The sequence below is a fragment of the Macaca fascicularis genome, chromosome 10 (genome assembly GCF_037993035.2).
Source record: "Macaca fascicularis isolate 582-1 chromosome 10, T2T-MFA8v1.1".
Lineage (NCBI taxonomy): Eukaryota > Metazoa > Chordata > Mammalia > Primates > Cercopithecidae > Macaca > Macaca fascicularis.
The window spans coordinates 11,788,808-11,810,897 of record NC_088384.1 but is presented as its reverse complement, the minus strand read 5'-3'; the positions used below and the strand labels follow the sequence as shown (position 1 = coordinate 11,810,897).

The 22,090-nt window shown below is 36.2% G+C and overlaps 1 protein-coding gene across 1 annotated transcript in view; it reads right to left on the bottom strand.

The window, feature by feature from the left end:
* ENTHD1 (ENTH domain containing 1) overlaps window positions 1-22,090 on the bottom strand; it is a 148,635-nt gene that overhangs the window by 83,670 nt on the left and 42,875 nt on the right. Inside the window, exon 4 of the mRNA XM_005567206.4 lies at window positions 11,671-11,789. Within this exon, the coding sequence (XP_005567263.1) occupies window positions 11,671-11,789 (119 nt within the window). The remainder of the gene's footprint in view (window positions 1-11,670; window positions 11,790-22,090) is intronic.

The window sequence follows — 22,090 nt, the reverse complement described above, 5'->3', positions numbered from 1 at the left end:
TGATTTATCATTTTTCCTTTTAGGGATCATGCTTTTATCCAGTTCTTTTTCTTTTTTTTTTTGAAACGGAGTCTCGCCTTGTCACCCAGGCTGGAGTGCAATGGTACGATCTCGGCTCACTGCAACCTCCACCTCCGCGTTCAAGTGATTTTCCTGCCTCACCCTCCCGAGTAGCTGTGATTACAGGCGCGTGCCACCACTTCCAGATAATTTTTTGTATCTTTAGTAGAGACGGGGTTTCATCATGTTGGCCAGGTTGGTCTTGAACTCCTGACCTTGTGATGCGCCTGCCTCAGCCTCCCAAAGTGTGGGGATTACAGGCACGAGTCACCGTACCCGGCCTCAGTTCTAAATCTCAAAGATTTTTCTCCTATATTTTCTAAAAGTTTTATAGTTTACATTTAAGTCTGTGATTAACTTGGAGTGGATTTCTATATAAGGCTTAGGTTGAGATTCATGGTTGTCTGAATGTCCAATTGCTGTAGCACCATTTTTTGAAAAGGTTAATCCTCCTACACTGAATTTCTTTTGCACCTTTGTCAAAAATCAGTTGGTCATGTTTGTGTGTGTCTATTTCTGGGCTCTCTATTCCGTTCCACCGATCCAAGTGTCTGTCTCTCCACCAATACCGCACTCTCTTGAATACTGTAGCTATACACAGGCATTAATATCAGGCAGAGGGATTACTCCCATTTTGTTCTTCCTTTTCAAGACTGTTAGCTATTTTAGGGCCTGTGCCTTTCCATATCAATTTTAGAACAAGGCTCTTATCTATCCCTATAGAAAACCTTTCTGGGATTTTAATAGGAATTACATTAAATCTATAGAATAATCAGGGTCATCTATATTATGACACCTTTACTATGTTGAGTCTTCCAATCCATGTAACATGACAGGTCCCTATTTGGGTCCTCTTTAATTTCATTCATCAGTATTTTATAATTATCAACATATAGATTCTGTACATGTTTTGTTAGATTTATACCTAAGTATTTCAATTTGGATTTATACCTAAGTATTTTAATTTATACTTCAGTATTTTAATGCCTAAGTATTTCAATTTATACTTAAGTATTTCAAATGGTATTGTCTTAATTTAAGTTTCTATATGTTCATTGTTAGTATGTAGATATTCAATTGATTTCTGTATGCTTTTATATATTGCTGGATTCAACTGGCTAATATTTTGTTGAGAATTTTTTGCGTCTAGTTTCATGAGAAATATTAGTCTGTAGTTTTCTTTTTTCGTTCCAACTTTGTTTTAACTTGGGATCAGGGTAATGTTTGCCTCATAAAATGAATTGGGAAATGTTCCCTCCTGTTCCATTTTCTGGAAGACATTGTGTAAAATTGCTGTTAATTCTTTATTTTTTGATTTTTTGATTTTTGAGACAGGGTCTCACTCTGTCACCCAGGCTGGAGTACAGTGGTGCAATCACGACTCTCACTGCAGCCTCAATCTCCCAGGTTCAAGCAATCCTCCTACCTCAGCCTCCCGAGTATCTGGGACTACAGGTGGGTGCCACTGTACCTGGCTATTTTTTTTTTTTTTTTTGTAGAGATGGGGTCTCTCTAGGTTGCCCAAGCTAGTTCTTCTTTAAATGTTTGGTAGAATTCTCTAGTAAAACCATCTGGGCCTAGAAATTTCTTTTTCAGGGGACTTATGCTTCAAATTCAATTTTTAAAATGATTGTAGAACCATTGAGTTTGGGTAGTTTATATTTTCTGGGAAATTATTTCTTTTGATTTGTCAAAGTTATAAAGTTTTTGGGTTTTTTTTTTTAATAGAGTCTCACTCTACCTATGTATTTTGATTATCTATTTGTTTTGTTGTTTTGTTTTTGTTTTTGTTTTTGTTTGAGACAGAGTCTCACTCTGTAGCCCAGGCTGGAGTGCAGTGGCATGATCTGGGCCCACTGCAAGCTCTGTCTCCCAGGTTCAAATGATTCTTGTGCCTCAGCCTCTTGAGTAGCTGGGACTACAGGTGCGCACCACCACGCCTGGCTAATTTTTGTATTTTGTATTTTTTGTAGACATATGGTTTCACCATGTTGGCCAGGCTGGTCTTGAACTCCTGGCCTCAAGTGACCCACCTGCCTTGACCTCCCAGAGTGCTGGGATTATGGGCATGCCTGGCCCATAAGTATAAAGTTGTTGGTATTAATCCCTTACTATCCTTTTAGAGCTGAAGCAATTGTAGTGGCTATCTCTTGTCTCATCCTGATACTGGTGATTTGTGTCTTCTCTCTTTATCTTTGCCAGTCTTGTTAGAGTTTTATCAACTTTTATTGTTTTTTAAATTATTTTTTATTATTTTTACTTATTTATCTTTTTTTTCAAAGAACTGGCTTTTTGTATCATTTCTTTTTCTCTGTTGTTTTCCTGTTTTCAATTTCATTAATTTCTGTTCTTTATGATTTCCTTTCTTCTATTCCTTGTGCATTTATTTCGCTTTTCTGAGTTTCCTGAGGAAAGAACTTAGATTATTGATTTCAAACTTTTCCTCTTTTCTATTGTAAGCGTTTAAACAATTAAAAGTTTTTAAATGTTTACATTATAAATGTAAGTACTGTAAATTTCCCACTCACCACAGCTTTAGGTGTATTTCACATATTGCTAATGTCGAGTGAACCGTAACATAAACTGGACCTTGGGTGATTATGATACGTTAATGTAGATTCATTGATTGTAAAAATTTGACACTCTGGTATAGGATGTTGATAGGGGTGGGAAGGGTGTACTTCTAGGAGGGGTAGAGGACGTAAGGGGAAATCTCTGTACCTTCCATTCAATTTTGCTGGGAACCTAATATGGCTCTAAAAAACAGTCTGTTAAAAAAACAAAAGAAAAGACCAGAGTGACTTTTTTTAAATTTTGAGGGAGAGTCTTGCTCTGTTGCCCAGACTAGAATGCAGTGGTGTAATCTCGGCTCAAGCTGTCCTCCCAATTCAGCCTCCCTGGCGGCTGGGACTATAAGCACATGCCACCATGCCCAACTGATTTTTTTTTTGTAGGGCCTCAAGTAATCTTCCTGTCTTGGCCTTCCAAAGTACTGGGATTACAGGCATGAACCAGTATGCTTAGCCCAGGGTAACATTTTGTAAAGATTTTTTAAATATTTAATAAAGATTTTATAAACATTTTATAAAGATTTCTATAAAGCAAAAAAAGTCATAAATAAAAATTTTAAATCAAATGGAAAATAGATAAGGAACCAGGAAGTGGGCTAATTCTCTAATACACAAATTGCTCTTAGGAATTGGTAAAGACAAAGATGAGAAACCAAACAGGAAAATAAGCAAAGGACATGAATAGAGTTAACAGTAAAAAGAAACAAAAATGCCCAATAAACACATAAAAAGTTACAATAAAAAATTAAAATAAAAATTTTCTTCCTCTCAGATTGACAAAAATGAAAACTTTTGATAACGGTATTTGCAAAGATGAGGGGAATCAAAATGATAGACTGTATAAACTGTATACCAGTACTGTGTACCAATATAAACTGGTACAACTTTTAGGAGGACAATTTGGCAGCACTTTTCAAAATTAAAAATAAGTATAACCTTTTGGCAATTCCCCTTCTGAGACAGCATCATAAAAATATATGTACAAGGGTTATTATTGCAACTATGCTTTAACAGGCAAAAACATGAAAAATCCAAGTGATTACCAATAGGAAATGGCTAAGATTATATATATATCTGTGTGTGTGTGTATATATATGTGTGTGTGTGTGTGTATATATATATATATATATAAAGAATACAGCACAGCAATATGTACTGATATTTAAAAAGTCTATAAAATTTCGTTTACTAAAAAAGCATATTTTGAAATATACATTGAATGATTACATGTATTACACAGAAAGATGTCCATGATATATTGTTTAGTTCAAAGCATGTTGCAGAGCAATACATATTGAATGAGACCAGTTAGGTAAAAGAAATGTGTGGACACAAAAATTTCCCCCCAAAACCACTAGAAAGTGCTGGAGTTGCCTCTGGGGAAAGGAACTTGAGAAGCATGGAGGAGTAAGGAGTCACTCTGCTCTGCACTCTTTACCCTTTGATGTTGTCTGAACATTTTTCAATAAGTACTTTCTAATTTAAAAAGAAGTAGCAAGAGTACAAGCATGAAAATAAAAAAAAACTTTTAAGCATAAAACGATGTAGCAAAAAAGATGCAAGAAAAATGAATTAACATAATTAGAATAAGTATAATTTCCATTTCTCTAACAACTTTGGTGAGATCAAATTTTAGGAATTATAATAAATGGCATCCCAATAAACCAAAAGATAAAAATGTATACTCTTCATTTGGCAAAATAACAAATGAAGGCAGTAGGAAACAAACATTTATCGTGTATCACTATCGATTTAGTAAATCACAACTAGACTGAAGGTTTTGGTCAGCTTTAATTTCGTGTGAACCAATTCATAGCATCTCTATCTGTTTCTATGGAAACAACTGCGACCAAAAAAATCACAACCTCGTTGTTGAATCTCCTCAAACAGGAAAAGAGTAAGGTCTTTTGAGGTGATGAAAAGCTGCAAATAGCCTTATTCATTAGCAAATCTAATAATAAAAATTCTGGGCAGTATATATAGAGAAAACAGATCCATGTCTGTCATAAATTTAAAGTCTTTCCTTAGTTTTGAAAGTAACATTTAGGCAAGCACTGTTCTGCTTTTAAAAGCTCTATTCTTTTATGAATTTTGTTTACTGCATTTAAGATAATTTTTCTTTCATTTATAAAAAGAGAATAGTTAAATAGGTTTCTATTTAAATTTTTAAGAGATATTTTAAGGGCCCCTCATTCTGCCTAAGCAATCATTTATTTCTCATTCCGTAGATGTAGTACATTTGACAACAACAATTAGGTTTACTGTTCACCTTACTAGGTTTTGTCTTCTGCTACAAGAGCAGACTACTGAAGAGGACATATTGGAATGTAACAAATGCTCCTGAAAGTAATAAGATGTTTGTCAATAGGATAATGGGATATTGTTATAATACAGTGATGCTCTGAAAAAGGAAAATCCAACTTCTAAACTTCTTTTGAGAGAAATGCACCATTTTTTCTCACTGAAATAAGATGTAGAGTGATGTAGATCAATAACACTGAGTTTCTCTGAAGTAAGAAAAAATTAGTAATCAGGATTTAAAGACTGATACAAAAAAAAAAAAAGGTGACATTTTATGTCTTTGGTTCCAAAGCACATAGGATTATTCAAGTCTGTTTTCTACCTCAAAAGCCATCAGGAGAAAATAGACTGACCTCAAATTTTAAAATCATTTTGGCTGGGCACGGTAGCCCACGCCTGAAATCTCAGCAATTTGGGAGGCCAAGGCAGGTGGATTGCCTGAGGTCAGGAGTCAAGACCAGCCTGGACAACCTGGTAAAACCCTGCCTCTACTAAAAATACAAAAATTAGCTGGACCTGGTGGAAGGCACCTATAGTATCAGCTAGCTACTTGGGAGGCTGAGGCAGGAGAATCACTTGAACTTGGGAGGCAGAGGCTGTAGTGAGCCAAGATCGTGCCAGTGCACTCCAGCCTGGGCGACATAGAGAGACTCTGTCTCAATAAACAAATAAATAAAATCATTTTGACTTAATGTCTTATCTTTAAATTTTATTTATTTATTTATTTTACGGATGGGGTCTTACTGTGTTGCCTAGGTTGGAATGCAGTGGCTATTCACAGGTGTAATCATAGCATACTATCTCCAGTTGCAAACTCCTTGGGCTCAAGTGATCCTCCTGCCTTAGGCTCCCAAGTAGCTGGAACTACAGACACACACCACTATGCCCCGTTGTCTTATCTTTTAAAATAATCTATGTGTATACACACACACACACACCTGAGACAGAGTCTCACTCTGTCACCCAGGCTGGAGTGCAGTGGTGTAATCGCAGCTCACTGCAACCTCTGCCTCCCAGGTTCAAGCGATTCTCCTGCCTCAGCCTCCCAAGTAGCTGGGACTATAGGCAGACACCACCACACCGGGTAATTTTCATATTTTTAGTAGAGATGGGGTTTCACCATGTTGGCCAGGCTGGTCTTGAACTCCTGACCTCAAGTGATCTGTCCACCTCGGCCTCCCAAAATGCTGGAATTACAGGTGTAAGCCACTGTGCCCAGCCCCTAAAATAATCTATGTATTTTCAGTTGGTGAGTTATTACAAAATTAAAGAACAGCGAAATTTTAATTTCATGTAGCTTTCTAAGCTGTTAGAAAAACAATTAGATCCAATGCCTAATTGGGTTGGGGAAAGGCATCAGGAACAGAAAGTAAAACAGAAAATAATAATTCCAACCTTCCTTGTAGGAATTGCGGCAGGGAACACTAAACAAAGCACTCTGAGCACAAGACTAAAGCAGCATCTTTCACAGGAAAAAAAGAGAAGCTAACGTTCATTTGCTGTCTATTATTCATTCATTTCTTCAGTAACAAAAATTTGTCAACTGAAGATTCAGCAATGAATAAAGACTAAAAATGTCTCTACTCAAGAAGATTTTCTTCTAGTGGGAGAAACAGACAACAAACAGAAAAACGAATTAATGAGATAATTTCACAGTCATGAGTGAAACGCGTTTCTAGTATGTATGTTCATACTTTGGGGATACCTCCCTTCTCCAAATATAGAGCAATGAGAGAGAAAATGCAAATGTGAAAATTAAAAAGATGTAGTCATGCTCAAAACCAAGATTAACATCTTCATGTAACAGAAACAAATAATGGTAAGGAGAGGTTGAAGCTGTGGACCTCTGGGGCTCTGGGTACAGAAAATGTCAGAGAAAATCAGGAGCTCAACTCTTGAAGGCTATAGTGTTGATTCAAGATAGGAGTGCTGAATATGGACTCCCTGCTTGAGATTATGCTCAGGTATTAGGATCCCCACTTACAAAGGAAGCTGAAATAAGCTGTCATCAGTCACAGCCTGGGGTTGTGGCTTCTAAAAGTATTAGACTCGGATAGGAGAGAGGACGCAAACCTCTCTAGAAATTAAAATACAGCATCCTTTGTTCTAGGGACGAGATCTGCAATATCTCTGATACCAGCAAAAGAAAGCAATTCCAAGCTGCCAGTAAGTCCTGAATGTGGATGAGTAGTTCTGGGTATCAGGAGGAGGCAAATGAAAGACTGTTAAGCAGGAAGGAGAAAGGACACAGAGAGAAAGATTAAGAAACAAAAACAAAAACTTGAGCTACTCAAGATGAGCTTATAATCCAATAGTCTAAAACACAGAAAGAAAACCAAATTCACTCCTGAAAAAGTCAATATAATAAAGAAATACAAGGGCCAGGTACAGTGGCTCATGCCTGTAATCCCAACACTTTGGGAGGCTGAGGTGGGCAGATAACCTGAGGTCAGGAGTTCAAGACCAGCCTGGCCAACATGGTGAAACCCTGACTCTACTAAAAATATAAAAAATTAGCCAGACGTGGTGGTGGGCATCTGCACACCCAGCTACTGGGAGGCTGAGGCAGGAGAATCGCTTGAGCCCGGGAGGCAGAGGTTGCAGAGAGCCAAGATCATGCCACTGCCCTCTAGCCTGGGTGACAAGAGCAAAATTCCATCTCAAAAAACCAACCAACCAAACAAAATAAATAGAAAGTATTTAAAACTGAGTACACGTAGTCTTAAAAGATAATGAAAAGGACATTTAATTTACGGAATAAATCAAGAAATAAAAACAGGCAGATATGAAATAAGTACAAATGGATATAATTAAGAAGCAATGAGAGGTTCTCTAAATAAAAAATAGAGTTACTGAAATAAAAACCTGGCAGAGTGTGGTGGCTCATGCCTGTAATCCCATTGCTTTGGGAGGCCAAGGCAGGAGATCGCTTGAGGCCAGGAGTTCAAGACTAGTCTGGGCAATATAGTAAGACCTCGTCTCTACAAAATATTTAAAAAATTAGCCAGGCATAGTGACGAACTCCCAGCTACTTGGGAGGCTGAGGTGGGAAGATCACTTGCACCCAGGAGTTTGAGGTTACAGTGAGCTATGATCATTCTACTGCATTCCAGCATGGGCAACAGGGTGAGACCCTGTCTCTAAAATAAATAAATAAATAAATAAATAAATAAATAAATAAATACCTCACTGGACAGAAAAATTCTAAGTGGGCACCTATGAAAGGAGAATAAATGAATTGAAAGATGATCTAATTAACTACTATGCCATATGGAGATATGAGACAAAAAATGTTTTAAAAAGCAGTTGAAAGACATTAAAAATGACAGAGTAATCCAATGTATATTTAATGGAAATTAAGCAGAAACAGTTTTCAAGGAAATAGAGGAAAAGTAATGTTTGAAGAGCTGTATGCTAAGATTAAAGATGTGAGTTGTCATGTGAAAGAGCAAACAGGAATTAAGTAGATATTTAAGTAGATAAGTTAAGTAGATATTTAGTCTGAGAAGGTCGCAGAACACTGCAGAAAGAACAGCAAGTCCTGTTTCTGGTTCTGGTGGCTCCCTCTCTCAAGATCAACCCAGGAGGTACTATAAAGGAATGACATCAAAATGAGAAGAAACTGAAAGCCCCTGGGGAGACACAGAGCTCTTTTGAACTGGTACATTTGTGTGAGAGTGAGTAGGGGTGTTGGTGCTGGCTTTATCCTGGGATGGTAGGAAGGGAGTCTGCAGTGACAAGATAACATAGGAAGAAAGTATCATAATGACACTCCATTCACTGCCCTGCAACCGGCCTCCACAGCTACTGTGACTCAGGCAGCTGTACTCAGGAGTACCTTCCAGTCTGTGCAGAAGCCGAGTGGGCAAGGAGCTGAGAAAATTTGGTGGGGACTGGGGTAGGCTTGGGAAGATGCGTCTTCACCCTTCCTCTTCCTGTCCCTCAGGTGGGCATGTGGTTTGTAATTTAAGAAGTATCACCTCTAAAGACTACTTCCTCTTGGGGTATTAAGAATTAAGACCTAACTTGAGGCGTTGATCCTTAGGATGAGGAATGATCAGCTCAGGTCAGATCAGCTCAGATCAGCGAAAGGGAAGAAATGCTCTTCACTCTAGCGTCCATTTCCCTCACCACCCACTTAAGCTGATAGGGAGCAGATAAACTAAGCTCTAGCCTTTAGCAATCTTAAAACGAAGCAGCCATTGCATCTAAAGATAACCAGTCATTGGAGGAGCATAACTATTTCAAAAGAAAAATAAAATAACTGAATCACAGATTTCATCAGAAGCCCAGATATTAGAAAACATAGACCAAGAATTTAAAATAAGTTTACTAAACATACCAAGATAAATACAAAAGGATATAAGTAATATGAAACAGAAAGACATAATATAAAGAAGAAACAGAAATACTGAATATTACGTATAAAAATAGAATAGTTGAAATAGAGAATATAGATGAGATTTAAAACTGAATGGATACAGCTGAGAATAAATTACTAAGCTGGAAGATCAAATTGAGGAACTCACAGAAAAATGAGAAAACGAATAGAAACTATAAAGAAAAGTGAAGAGATATAAAGATAGAAAGAGAATTACTAATATCCAGATAATAAGAGTCCAAGAAAGATATAAAAAAAGTGAAAATCAACCGTAGAAAATGTTTGAAGAAAAACTGAGAAAACTTTCACAGGACTAAATAGAGATGAAAAGTCCTCCAACTGAAAAGTCCCATGGGTGAGAAAGAGGAAAGAAAAGAAAACCACACTTAAGCATACTGTAGTAAAATTTCAGTCTTTTCAACAAATAATGTTGAAACAACTGCATACACTTGGGCAAAAAAAAAAAAAAAAAAAAAATTAAAAGCCCTTGATCTATATACTTCACACCTTACACAAAAATTAATTCAAAATAGATCACAGACCTAAATGTAAAACATGACCCTTTTAGGAGAAAACCTATGTGACTTTGTTTAGGCAGAGTTCTTAGATATGACACCAAAAGCATGATTAAAAAAAAAAACTGATAAATTTGACTTCATTGAAATTTTAAAATTTTGCTCTGTGAAAGATATTGTTACAAAGAAAATACAAGCCACAAACGGAGAGAAAATATATGCAGATCACATATCTGACAAAGAACTTATATCCAGAATATATAAAGAACTCAAAACTCAATGGTAAAAAGAAAACCAATTCAATTAGAAAATGGATAAAAGATGTGAACATCTGAATAAAGTCAAAGATAAGTTATAATGCCACAAATAAGCACATGAAAAGATATTCAACATCATTAGCCATTTGGAAAATGCAAATTAAAATCACAATGAAATATCATTACAGACCTATTAGAAGAGTTAAAATTAAAATAGCAGTAATACCAAAAGTTGGTTATGATGCAGAGCTACTGGATCTCATACATTGCTCATGGGAATATAAAATGGTATAGCCACTCTGGAAAATAGTTTGACTGTTTTTTACAAAACTTGGCACGCACTTACCATACCACCCTACAACTCTCTGACATTTATCCCCGAGATATGAAAACTTCACACAAAAATATGTACACAAATATTCACAGCAACTTTATTCATCATAGCTAAAAAAGGAAACATCCGAATATTCTTCAATGAATGAATGGTTGAACAAAATCTGGTATATCCTGACACTGGAACATACTTAGCAACAAAAAGGGATGCGTTACTGATTCATGCGACAACCTGTTGGCCCCCAGGAGCATTACACTGAGTGAAAAAATTCCATCTCAAAAGGCTGCATACTGTCTCATTCCATTTATACACTGTTCTAGACATGACAAACACTGCGGAGATGGAGAAAATACTAGTTATTGCCAAAGGATGGGTTGGGAGTGGGGTGTGTAGCATGAGGCACTTCTTTTGTGATGATGGAACAGTTCTATATCTTCATTGTGGTTCTGTTTACACGTATCTATACATGGGGTAAAATTACATGGAACCACACACAAAAAAACACAAATGCAAGTTTAAAAATCTGAACAGTGAACTGAAGAGTTGAACACTGAGTAAGGTGTGTAGTCCAGTTGGTACTAATATACCAATATCCGTTTCCTGGTTTTGATGTTGCACTGCAACCATACAACATGCCAACAGTGGCGCAAGCTGAGAGAAGGGCATATGGGACTCTGTACTATTTTTGCAACTTCCTGTGAGTATGCAATTATTTCACAGTAAGAATTCTTTTTAATGGGTAGAAAAAGACTGTTCAATAAATTAAATATTGCCTACCCACAAGGGTACAAAGAAAGACTCTATCTTCTACTATACAGAAAAATTCTAGAGGACATAAGAACCTCAACACTTAGAAGAAAAAATAAGAGATTTTATTACATTAGGGTAAGGAAGAATTTCTCAAGATTTTTTTTAAAAGCACAGAACATAAAAGAAAACTTTGATAATTTGACCTTATTAATATTTAAAGCCCTGAAGAACAAAAGCCACCAAAAGCGAAGTTAAAAGACAAGCACAATTTCTTTTGGAACACATGAGGCTGCAAAAGACAAATTAAAAAAAAAAACCAAAACATAAAAACAAATCGTCCACTAGGGCCTCCAGAAAGAACACAGCCCTACAGACACCTTGATTTTATCCCATTGAGCTCTGGGTCAGGCTTCTAACCTACAGAAGATAATACATTTGTTTGTTTTAAGGCACAAAATTTGCAGGGATTTCTTACAGCAGCTATAGGAAACTATAGACTTACCTCTGTTGATTTCCAACCATGAATCTTGAGTGGAAGTGTTTCCTGGGACAACATAGTTTCTGTAGGCAAATGAAGATCTTGGCAATGCTCTTGTTTCAATTCTGCCTTGCACACATTTTCTGTCAACAATATGAAGCTAAGATTTTACTTCGGCAAAACACAGTTATGTTTTTATATTAGTTCACAATTTGTAAGTTAATCACTTCTGAAGATACCTTTTTTTCCTGCTAAATATAAACCATCTGCCAATGGTAACCTATGAGTGTTAGTCACTTTAGTATGCCTCTTTGTAGTAAGTGAGAAGTTCAGACTGATTTTAAAAATACAATTTAAATTTTTAAGAAAATAAAATTATTTTCTTTATATTTGACAAATATCCATACAAATTTATAAGGCACTTATGTCGTTTTGATTGACTGCATACTAACAATAATTATAATAAGTCAATCTAGAATAAATATTAAAATCTTTGGTCAGAAAATTTAGAAACATAATTTAAATTCTAGCCCTTTCCTACATCAACAACTCTATTATAACATTACTTAGTCATCTTTTCTAAAAAATAAGGTGTAATATAGTATAGAAAATAGAGTCTGAAAAAGTGAAAAGTATTCAAATAAAATTTTAGCAAAGCAGGAATGAGAACTATAATGATTTTAATTAATATTTTAAAGAACTTTATGACTGCAGTGTGAATTTGATGTGTTCTAAGAGAAACTAATCAGAAATGTATAGATTATTAGATAAAAGAACTCAGCACAATTTTCAAATTTTGATTTGAACATAAAAGAATACACCTGTGATATGGTTTGGATTTGTGTCCCCACCCAAGTCTCATGTCAAATGGTAATCCCCAATGTTGGAGGAGGGGCTTGGTGAGAGGTGACTGGATCATGGGGCGGATTTCCCCCTTGTTCTTGTGATAGTGAGTTCTCATGACAGCTGGTTGTTTAAAAGTGCACAGCACCTCCCGCTTCGCTCTCTTCCTCCTGCTCCAGCCATGTAGGACATTCTTGCTTCCCCTTTGCCTTCCACCATGATTGTAAGTTTCCTGAGGCTTCCCCAGCCATGCTTCCTGTACAGCCTGCAGAACCATAAACCAATTAAACCTCTTTTCTTTATCAATTACCCAGTCTCAGGTAGTCCTTCATAGCAATTTGAGAATGTACTATTACAACCAGTGAAAATAAACTGATATTTCTGTTTATATCTTTTTGCTAAACAATATTTTTACAGTCCTAATCTTTCCCTTCCTATGTTAACTACTATATATTAGTACCAACTGTAAAAAGTCTAATCTGAAAGTATTAGTACCAACTGTATCTCAGCATATCATTGGGCACAATAAGAAGTATAAGAAAACTACTTTCAAATTGGTATATACACACTGCTGGGGATATGTAAAGATTTCCCAAGGGCTAGGTGGGCATGGATAGTTTTAAAGGAAGCAATTTCCAGATCCACAACTTCCACCTATGTTCTTTCCAAAAACTGATCTGCCTGAGAATGCAACTAGGCAGAGCTATTGGGCTAGTTCTTTCCCCTTTCCCTCCAATAATCAATTTTCTCCCACTTTACAAAAGAAAGGCATATCCTCACCCATCTTATTATGATACATCTTCCCAAGCATTAAAACCTCTAAGGCACCAAACAATAGTTAAAAATACTAACACAGAGGCAGCCTCCTTTAATCAAAGCAGAAAAAACTAATGGTCTGTCCTGTCCACACATTTCTTTTAATGGGAAAGCATGGCATAAGTAACAAGGTATTTTGGTCCACACCAGCATGTTTGATATTCTGATATGGTACAGTACGAGGCAGCAGGGCAGATGACAAGTTTTGTTTAATGTCTTTGTGTTTTTCATTTCTCACCTATTATCAAATAATGCATTATTCCTAAGGAAGGGTCCCCTGAGAGCAAAGCCAGGCAAGCATGAGAGGCAGGGCTGCCATATGTCACCAATGCAACAAACTCCTGACGAGGCTGTGTGCCTTTGCCATCCATCTTAGGAAAGGATTCAGGAGTGTGAAGACAACCAGGAAAACATCTATTTATATATTTCTTTCAATACAGTAAAACATTTTCTGAAAGAAACTTTAAATCTGATTTGGCTAGTTGTCTTAACAATGAGAGCTGGCTTTGCCAACTAGATTATATGGTAAATATTTTCCAAAAATTGAATGAATCAAATCTGAGGTTCTGTAAAGTCGATGAAAGTATATTTAGAATATATAATGCAATAAAATCATTTTCTCAAAAAATTGTATTGACAGGTATATTGCAATTAATATTTTAATTTTTCTCACACTTTCTGAGTATATTCGGTTAAAGTATAGCAGGTTTAATTAATAGTTATTTAATAAATTTTAGTATGAATTTTTGTGGTATTATTCCCAGAAACTGAGAAAGTAAATTACTCCTTATGACTGTTTAACAAATCTTTTTCTAAGTAGGGTGTTTCTAATTATTTGCTTTCAGCAACACTGAAGAAAGACTTCATCGAGTTAACAGTCAACGAGATAAAAATATATTTTTATAATAAATCACTTTATAATTTTCAGCATATAACTTGGAAGGAATTCATAGAATTGATTGACACTATTATAATAAAGCACCTTCTTGTCCCATCTACGATTTAGGTGAACAGGTTTTCTCAGCATTTATATTTATACAAATATAAGTAAAACAAAGGCAGGATTTCTGCTGAGCCCTGCTTGTAGCTAGCAATCAGTCATATTCCTATGTGGGTAAACGAGCAGTTCCAAGTATCTCACAAAAGCATGTATTTCTAATAAAATTATATTTAACAAATATACAAATTTATAATGCATTTATGTGGTTTTGATTGCATACTAACAATAATTGTAATAAGTCAATCTAGAAGAACTATTAAAACCTTTGGTCAGAGAAAATTTAGAAAAATAATTTCAATTTTATATCTATTTGATGTAGAGAAGATTTCCAAGCATAAAAATATTTTATATTAGGATAAAATTCTGCAAGAAATGTGGAATAAACATATGACTTCAAAGAGAAAAGGGAATAATGTAAAATTTCTAACAGTTAAGGACTTCATGTATTTTTTTTTTCAAATGAATGGCTACAGGTATCAATCACAATGGTATTTAGATTCCTTCAGATACATTTGAAAGATGACTGTAACTTAACAGTTTGCTTGTTTTTTCTTTTCTTTTGTCCTTAATGTCAATATTTACAATGTGCCAGAATTATATCCTTTGCAGTTATTTATACTTATAAAACTTCATATATCAACTTAAAAATGTGTGAGGAGGTACATAGCATTTCAAAATCATTTTAGGGGTTATGCAAAAAAAAAATACTGAAAAGCAGTAATACAAGGTACATTCTTTACCTTCTAGAAGTTTATAGCTGACTAGGTATATAAGTCTAACATACAGACTTACAGGAAACAGAACACAATTATATGCTAAACATTCTTGAATTAATTAATTTTAGGAACAGATACTCTAAGGAGGAAAACAGCAATGTGCACCAGAGTAATCAGAAACAGCCACAAAGAGGGGAAGTAAAATTTGAACAAGGCTTTGAAGAATGGCTAGGATTCCAATAAGTATAGAGGCAAAGAGAAATTACTCCAAGCAGAAGGAACTATGTGGGCAAAGGGAAAAAGTATGGTAGATGCCAGAGATAGTGAAGAAATAAGAATTTTTCATTTATGGTTGTAACTTTTCATTTTGTTTTAACTTCACATAAAAGTGAATAATTAAAATGAGCTTATTTGGGGCTTCAAGATTTTGTAACTAATATTGGCAAAGAGTAGTGACTTGGGGCTTAGATCATCTATCTACTTTCACTGGATTTAATCAACTACATTATCACTCCCTCAGCATTCAGCAACTAAATTATCTTTGAAATCATATGGTCTTATGTTTTAGACATCACAGAAGTAGATTAGTAAAAATTTCAGAAGGTCAATTTTGAAGTAAATTGTGAGAGAAACTGAAGAATAGCAAGAATTGTGAAAGAAAAAATATCTTGCATGTTGGAGACGCATTTTGGCCTAGAATAGCCTAAATGTTGTAAACCTATCTTATCTTATGAGGCAAGAAAGAAAGCAATTAGAATATAGTGGGTCTATGGAAACTCATTAAATTTTTCTTTCAGTATCACATAGCCTAACACTGGAAGTGAGGTATGCTTAATTAGATTTGGTAATTACACAACATTTATTTCTGGATTTTCACAAGCAAGTAGGACAGAACATACATTTAGTTCCTTATAGTTCCTTAGTGGAAATGAGATCCCTTTAGTCTTGTAAGCTACTTATCAATTGACACTGTGAAGTCACAAGCCAACGAAGACTAGTATGTGAATGAGAAACCTCAGAGGAAAAAGTAATGATGCTGCAGGAAATGAAGCCACTGAGTCATTCAAAGATGAGTGCTTCGATACCAAGGTTGTAAGTACTTTGTGGAAACTATCTAGAAAGAAGCTGTGCATCCCACTGAGCCTGCACCACTCAGATAATACCACAAAGCAGAACTTGTGAACCCTGTGATATTTCTTAGATGAGATACCAAACTGACGTTCAAATTATCAGGCATTAGCAATGCACCAGCACATTTTGGAAATGCAATGCTCCATAAGTTGAACGGATTTCCAAATTGTTCCATTTATTATTTAGCATCTAATAACCATGTCTTTTTAGGTGTAATGTAAGTAAATTAAGTAATTTGCTTAACAAAATTAATTTTTAGTAACAAATATATTGCATCATAGAAAATATTCAGTGGGCTAAGGAAGAACTAGTAAGATCTAAAAGTCAAGTCTCATGGTGCTTAAGTTTATATCTAACTTTTACAGAATTGTGAATTTGGAACCTTGACTCCAATTTCGTTGTTTTGGCACATAGTTAAACTTAAGCATCTTAAATTAGTTGGTATTTGTCATATTTTTTTTAACTTTCATTTTGTAATAATTTTAAGCTTACAGAAAAGTAACAAGAATAGTACAAAGAACGCCCATATGGTCTTCATCGAGATTCACCTATTGTTAACATTTTGCCCCATTTGCTTTATTCTCTATTCTCATTATCTATTTATGTACACATATTATTACTGTCCTATATTTTAAATCTAGAGGAAAAGCCATTGTAGGTTGGGTTCCCTAGGAAACAGACTCTCAGACTCGGATTTGTATGTGGGAGAGCCATTAGGGAGCGCTCTTAGAAACCACCAATGAGGAGGGAGTCAGACTGGCAGGCTCGAGTCAAGCAAGCGCAGTTGCAATAACTGTAGCACAGTTGCAGTAAAGGACTCAGGTGATCCTTATAGGAGCTTTGAGGCTGGAATGGCTCTTCACAGTTGTCCTGCCTTGACGTAGGACCCCTTAGCTAGGGGGCATGATCTTGAACAAAGAGGCTCTCTTCAGCTGTTGGGAATTCCCAGAGGAGGATTCATTTGAGAGCCCAAAGCCAACACCCCTCCCGCAGCTCAAGAGTGCCTTGATCTTGAAGCAAGGATCTGGGAGACACACCACAGTATCCACTACAGACACAACCTCTATGTTTCTGCTTTATTGTTCTGCTTCTATTTACCTGAGAAGTGCTTCAAAACACAGGAGATGGAGTGTAAAATTACTGTACATCTTTCTTGGTAGATGAATTTTGAGATTAAAGATGTACAATTACTGTACTTCTTTCTTGGTAGATGAATTTTGAGATTACTAGGGGAAAGGCATTTTTTAAGGTGAAAAGAGAAGAATAAGAAAACAGATGTTTAAGTAGATTTTTAAAATTAAATTTGAAATAGGTAGATAAGAAAAGTGAAAACCAACTTTTACTGCTGGAGATCTTAAAAATGGAGTTGAGACAATTTTATTTCAGTATTTTGCTAACAATAGCATATAAAATTTGAGACACTGCCAGTAGTTCTCACTTAAGAATAATGAGAAACAGGAAACTTCATAAACCAAGTTAGATGCTCAGCTCCAGGGACGAGGAAAAATAAACAGTCACTACGAAAGCAAGTTTTCATATTCAGTGGCTGACTCCTGGGTTAAGACAGCAAAGTGAAACTGCAACACAGAATTCCCATCACCCAATACTCAACGAGATTTTTTTAAAAGTCAATAGCAATCTAACATAGAAACAGATATAACTAAAACTTCTAAAAGAAAAAGAATAAAAATAACTGGTGGCCAAGAAAAGAAACAAGATCTAGGACATCCCTTCTCCCCCAAAAGCAATACTGGTAAGATGATAACAACCTTAGAGTTCTCATCAATATCCACATGTCTGGAAAAAAGGGAACTGAATGGAGAATGCTTTCTTCCCACTTATGACTGAGGAGAGGTGAAAACAGCTAGAGAAAAAAATGGGTGTAACAGAGTAAATAAAGACGCTTACACTTCAATGGACATGAAAGCCACAGTTTGACACTGAATTGGGTGAATGATCTAAAGCTTGAAGGTATCTCTCCCCCACAGGAATAGGATACATACCTCAACTAGGTAGAACGATCAGGACCTTGTATAAGAGACTCAAAAACAGAGCAGAGTTCAGGTATTCTAAAGAAGACCGTACATGGCCTCAGCTGAGATCTGCTACAGAAAAATGGATAAAATAATAGCCCACAGACTGCAGTCTGGTGGAGAAAACAAACTGATCTCAGATATGGTGGGAAGAGTCAAGAAATCACTAAGTGTTTCTGAACAAACAACAGCCAAAGTTTATTGTGCTGACTCTGTATTAGCCCATTTACTTCTTATAACAACTCCATCACAGGGCCTATGTCAACCCCATTTTACAGAAGGTGAAACTACAGCACAAGGGCTTAAGTAGCCAGTCCAAGGCCATACAACCAGTCAGGATTCAAGTGCAGACAGTGTGGCTCCAGGACCTGAGCCCTTAACCATTATACTCTACCTAATCTTCAAGAGACAGTGCCTAGTGAGAGCTGCCTAAGCATCAGCAAGATGTGAAGACATGGCCTGGCAATTAAACAAAACATTCCAGTAGAAAAATGAGCAGAGAAGGAGGGATGGAGAAGCATGAAAGAGAAAAAAGGAAGATGGCATGCATAAAAGAAGGATCCCAAATGCAGAAGAAAATGTAGCTCAAGAAACAGAAGGAAAATTCCTCACAATATAGGATTCATTTTTTAAGTTATTATAAATTATATCTTTCATAAAATTCATAATTGTTTCCTGTCACTACATAATACAAAGTTAAGCATTTAAAAAAATGTTTATTGGCCTTACATGTTTCCTGTTTTTCTAGAAATGATTTTCATATTTGCTTCCTCTTTTTCTGTTGAGCTACTCCTTTCTCATTGATTGGCAGGAATTTTTTATATATTCTGGATACTAATCCTTTGTCAGTTATATGTGTTGGAAAATTTTCCCATTTTGTGGCTTTTTTTTTTTCACTTTTACATGGTGTTTTTTTCCCTCAAAATCTACTACAAAACTATAGTAATCAAAATAGGGTGGTTCTGACACAAAACCAGACATACATTCTGTTCCAGTAGAACAGAACAGAGAGTCCAGAAATAAATCCATGCATTTATGGCCAACTGATCAACAAAGGTACCAAGAACACACAGTGGGGAAAGGACAGTTTCTTTGGTAAGTGGTGCTGGGAACACTGGATATCCACCATACATACAAAAATGAACTAAACATGGATAAAAGACTTAAAATGCCAGACCTGAGTCTGTAAAACTACTAGAAGAAAACAGAGAAAATCTTCTTTTTGAGACAGGGTCTTGGTATGTCACCCAGATTGGAGGGCAGTGGTGTGATCACAGGTCACTGCAGCCTCTACCTCTCGGGCTCAAGCAATCTTCCCATTTCTGCCTCCTGAATAGCTGGGACTGCAGGCACATGCCACCATGCCCAGCTAATTTTTTTTTTCTTAAGAAACAGGGTCTTGCTGTGTTGCTCAGACTGGTCTCAAATTCCTGGGCTCAAGAAATCCTTCCGCCTTGATCTCCCAAAGTGCTGAGAGGCATGAGCCACTTGTAAAGGCATGAACTACCACACCCAATGGGGAAAAACTTCTTGATATTGGTCTGGGCAAAGAATTTTTGTATATGACCCCAAAAGCACAGAAAATAAAAGATAATATAGTTTTATTAGTTTTCTAATGATGCTATAAGATCATTTGTTCTAATGATGCTATAACAAATTACCACAAACTTAGTGGCCTAAAACCACCACCATTTATTATCTCACAGTTCTGTAGTCAGAAGTACAGGCAGGTTAACTGGGTTCTCTGTTTCTGGGTTTCACAAAGCTAAAGTCAAGAGTCAAGGTGTTGGCCAAGCTGGATTGTCATCTGGAAACCCTGGGGAAGAATCCACTTCCAAGCTCAATCCGGCTGTTGGCAGAATTCCGCTCCTTGCAACTGTGGGACTAAAGTCCCCATTTCCTTGCTGGCTGGCAACCAGGGGCCACTCTCACCTTCGAGGCCACTTGCATTCCTTATTACTCCATCTTCAAGCCAACAATAGTGCTTCAAATCCTTCTCACACTTGGAATCTTTCTGACTCCCTCTTTGGCCACCAGCTAGAGAAAACTCTCTGATTTTATTTTAATTAATTAATTTTTTTTTTTTTTGATACGGAGTCTCTGTCACCAGGCTGGAGTGCAGTGGCACAATCTTGGCTCACTGCAACCTCCGCCTCCTGGGTTCAAGTGAGTCTCCTGCCTCAGCCTCCTGAGTAGCTGGGACTACAGGTGTGTACCACCATGCCCAGCTAATTTTTGTATTTTTAGTAGAGACGGGCTTTCACCATGTAGGCCAGGATGGTCTCGATCCCCTGACCTCATGATCTGCCCACCTTGGCCCCCCAAAGTGCTGGGATTACAGACGTGGGCCACCGCGCCCGGCCAACTCTGCTTCTAAAGGACTCGTCTGATTAGATAGGGCCTACCAGCATAATACCTTTTTTGCCATAGAATATAACAATCATGAGGGTGGTGATTCATCATATTCACAGGTTCCACCCATGCTCAAAGGGAAGAGGACTGTATACAGGCAAGGGTCATGGGGCTTATCCTCAGAACTCTGCCTACCACAAATGTCAAATTCATAAACACTTTCAAAAAATAATGTGCACTTTTTCTGTTTATGAAATACTTCCCTATTTCAATGTAAAAAATATATTCTAAATTTTCTTCTAAACATTTGAAAGTTTTGCCTTTTTACCTGTAAATCCTTAATTCATCCAGGTAGAGACCTCATTTCATTTTTACAATATGGATAAAAAATTATCCCAGTATTATTTATTGAGTAGTTCATTTTTTCTCCACTATTCAAAAATGCCACTTCTGTCATTTACTGATTCCATAGTGGCCCAGGCCTGTTTTCTAGGGTTATGGTTTGTTCCATTGGTCCACACACCTATCCGCATCCATACCACACTGTCATGATCAGTAAAATTTTAGTCTTGTTATTTAGAAAGGCAAGCCCTCCACCTTACTCTATTTTAGGAATGTTTTGAATATTCTGGAACTTTTTATTCTTCCACGTAAATTTTGGAATCAGTACATCAAATTCAACTCTTAAAAGCCTTTTTGGATTTTGATTGTAACTGCACTGAATCAGCAGTTCTCTACTGGGAACAATTTGGCCCCCAGGGGACATTTGGCAATGTCTGCAGACTTTTGATTCAATACAACAGGAAGGGATGTTTGCTAATAGCATCCAGTGGGTACAGGCCAGGGATGATGCTAACTATCCTGCAATGCACAGCCCCCACAACAAAGAATGATCTGTTTCAAAATATCAGTAGTATCAAGGCTGAGAAACCCTCCACTAAATCTAGACAATTTGGAGAGAACTGACATGTTTACATTATTATTTTGATAAAAATTGAATATCTTCCCATTTATATAGGTCTTTAATGTATTTCAATTAAGCATTATAACCTACAGTGTACAGATTTTGTACTTCTTTTGTTAAGACTTATTCCTACATCAAGATTTTTAATTATAAATGGTATCTTAAAAATTATGTTTAATATTTGTTGCTGATATATAGAATATAACTTGATTTTATGTTTTGATGTTATAGCCAGCCATCTTTCTAAAACTCATCATTTTTAATATGTCTGTAGATCTTTTGAAGTTTTTTATATGAAAATCCTATCATTTACCAATGATGCTCGTTTCTTCCATTTTGATACTTACATTTTAAATTTCTCTTGCTTGTTTTACTGTGATGGCTAGGACCTCCACTACAAAGCTGACCTAGCAAGGAGTACTGAAATCCTTTTCTTCCAACTTATTCTAAAAGAAATAATGCCACATTCAAATGTAGGGAAATTTTTTATTTATATTTTTTCTTAACTTCACATTTAATAGTATTTTGGTAAGAAAACGTGTCCTATATGAAACAGATTTTTCCTTTATAACACATATAATCAATTATA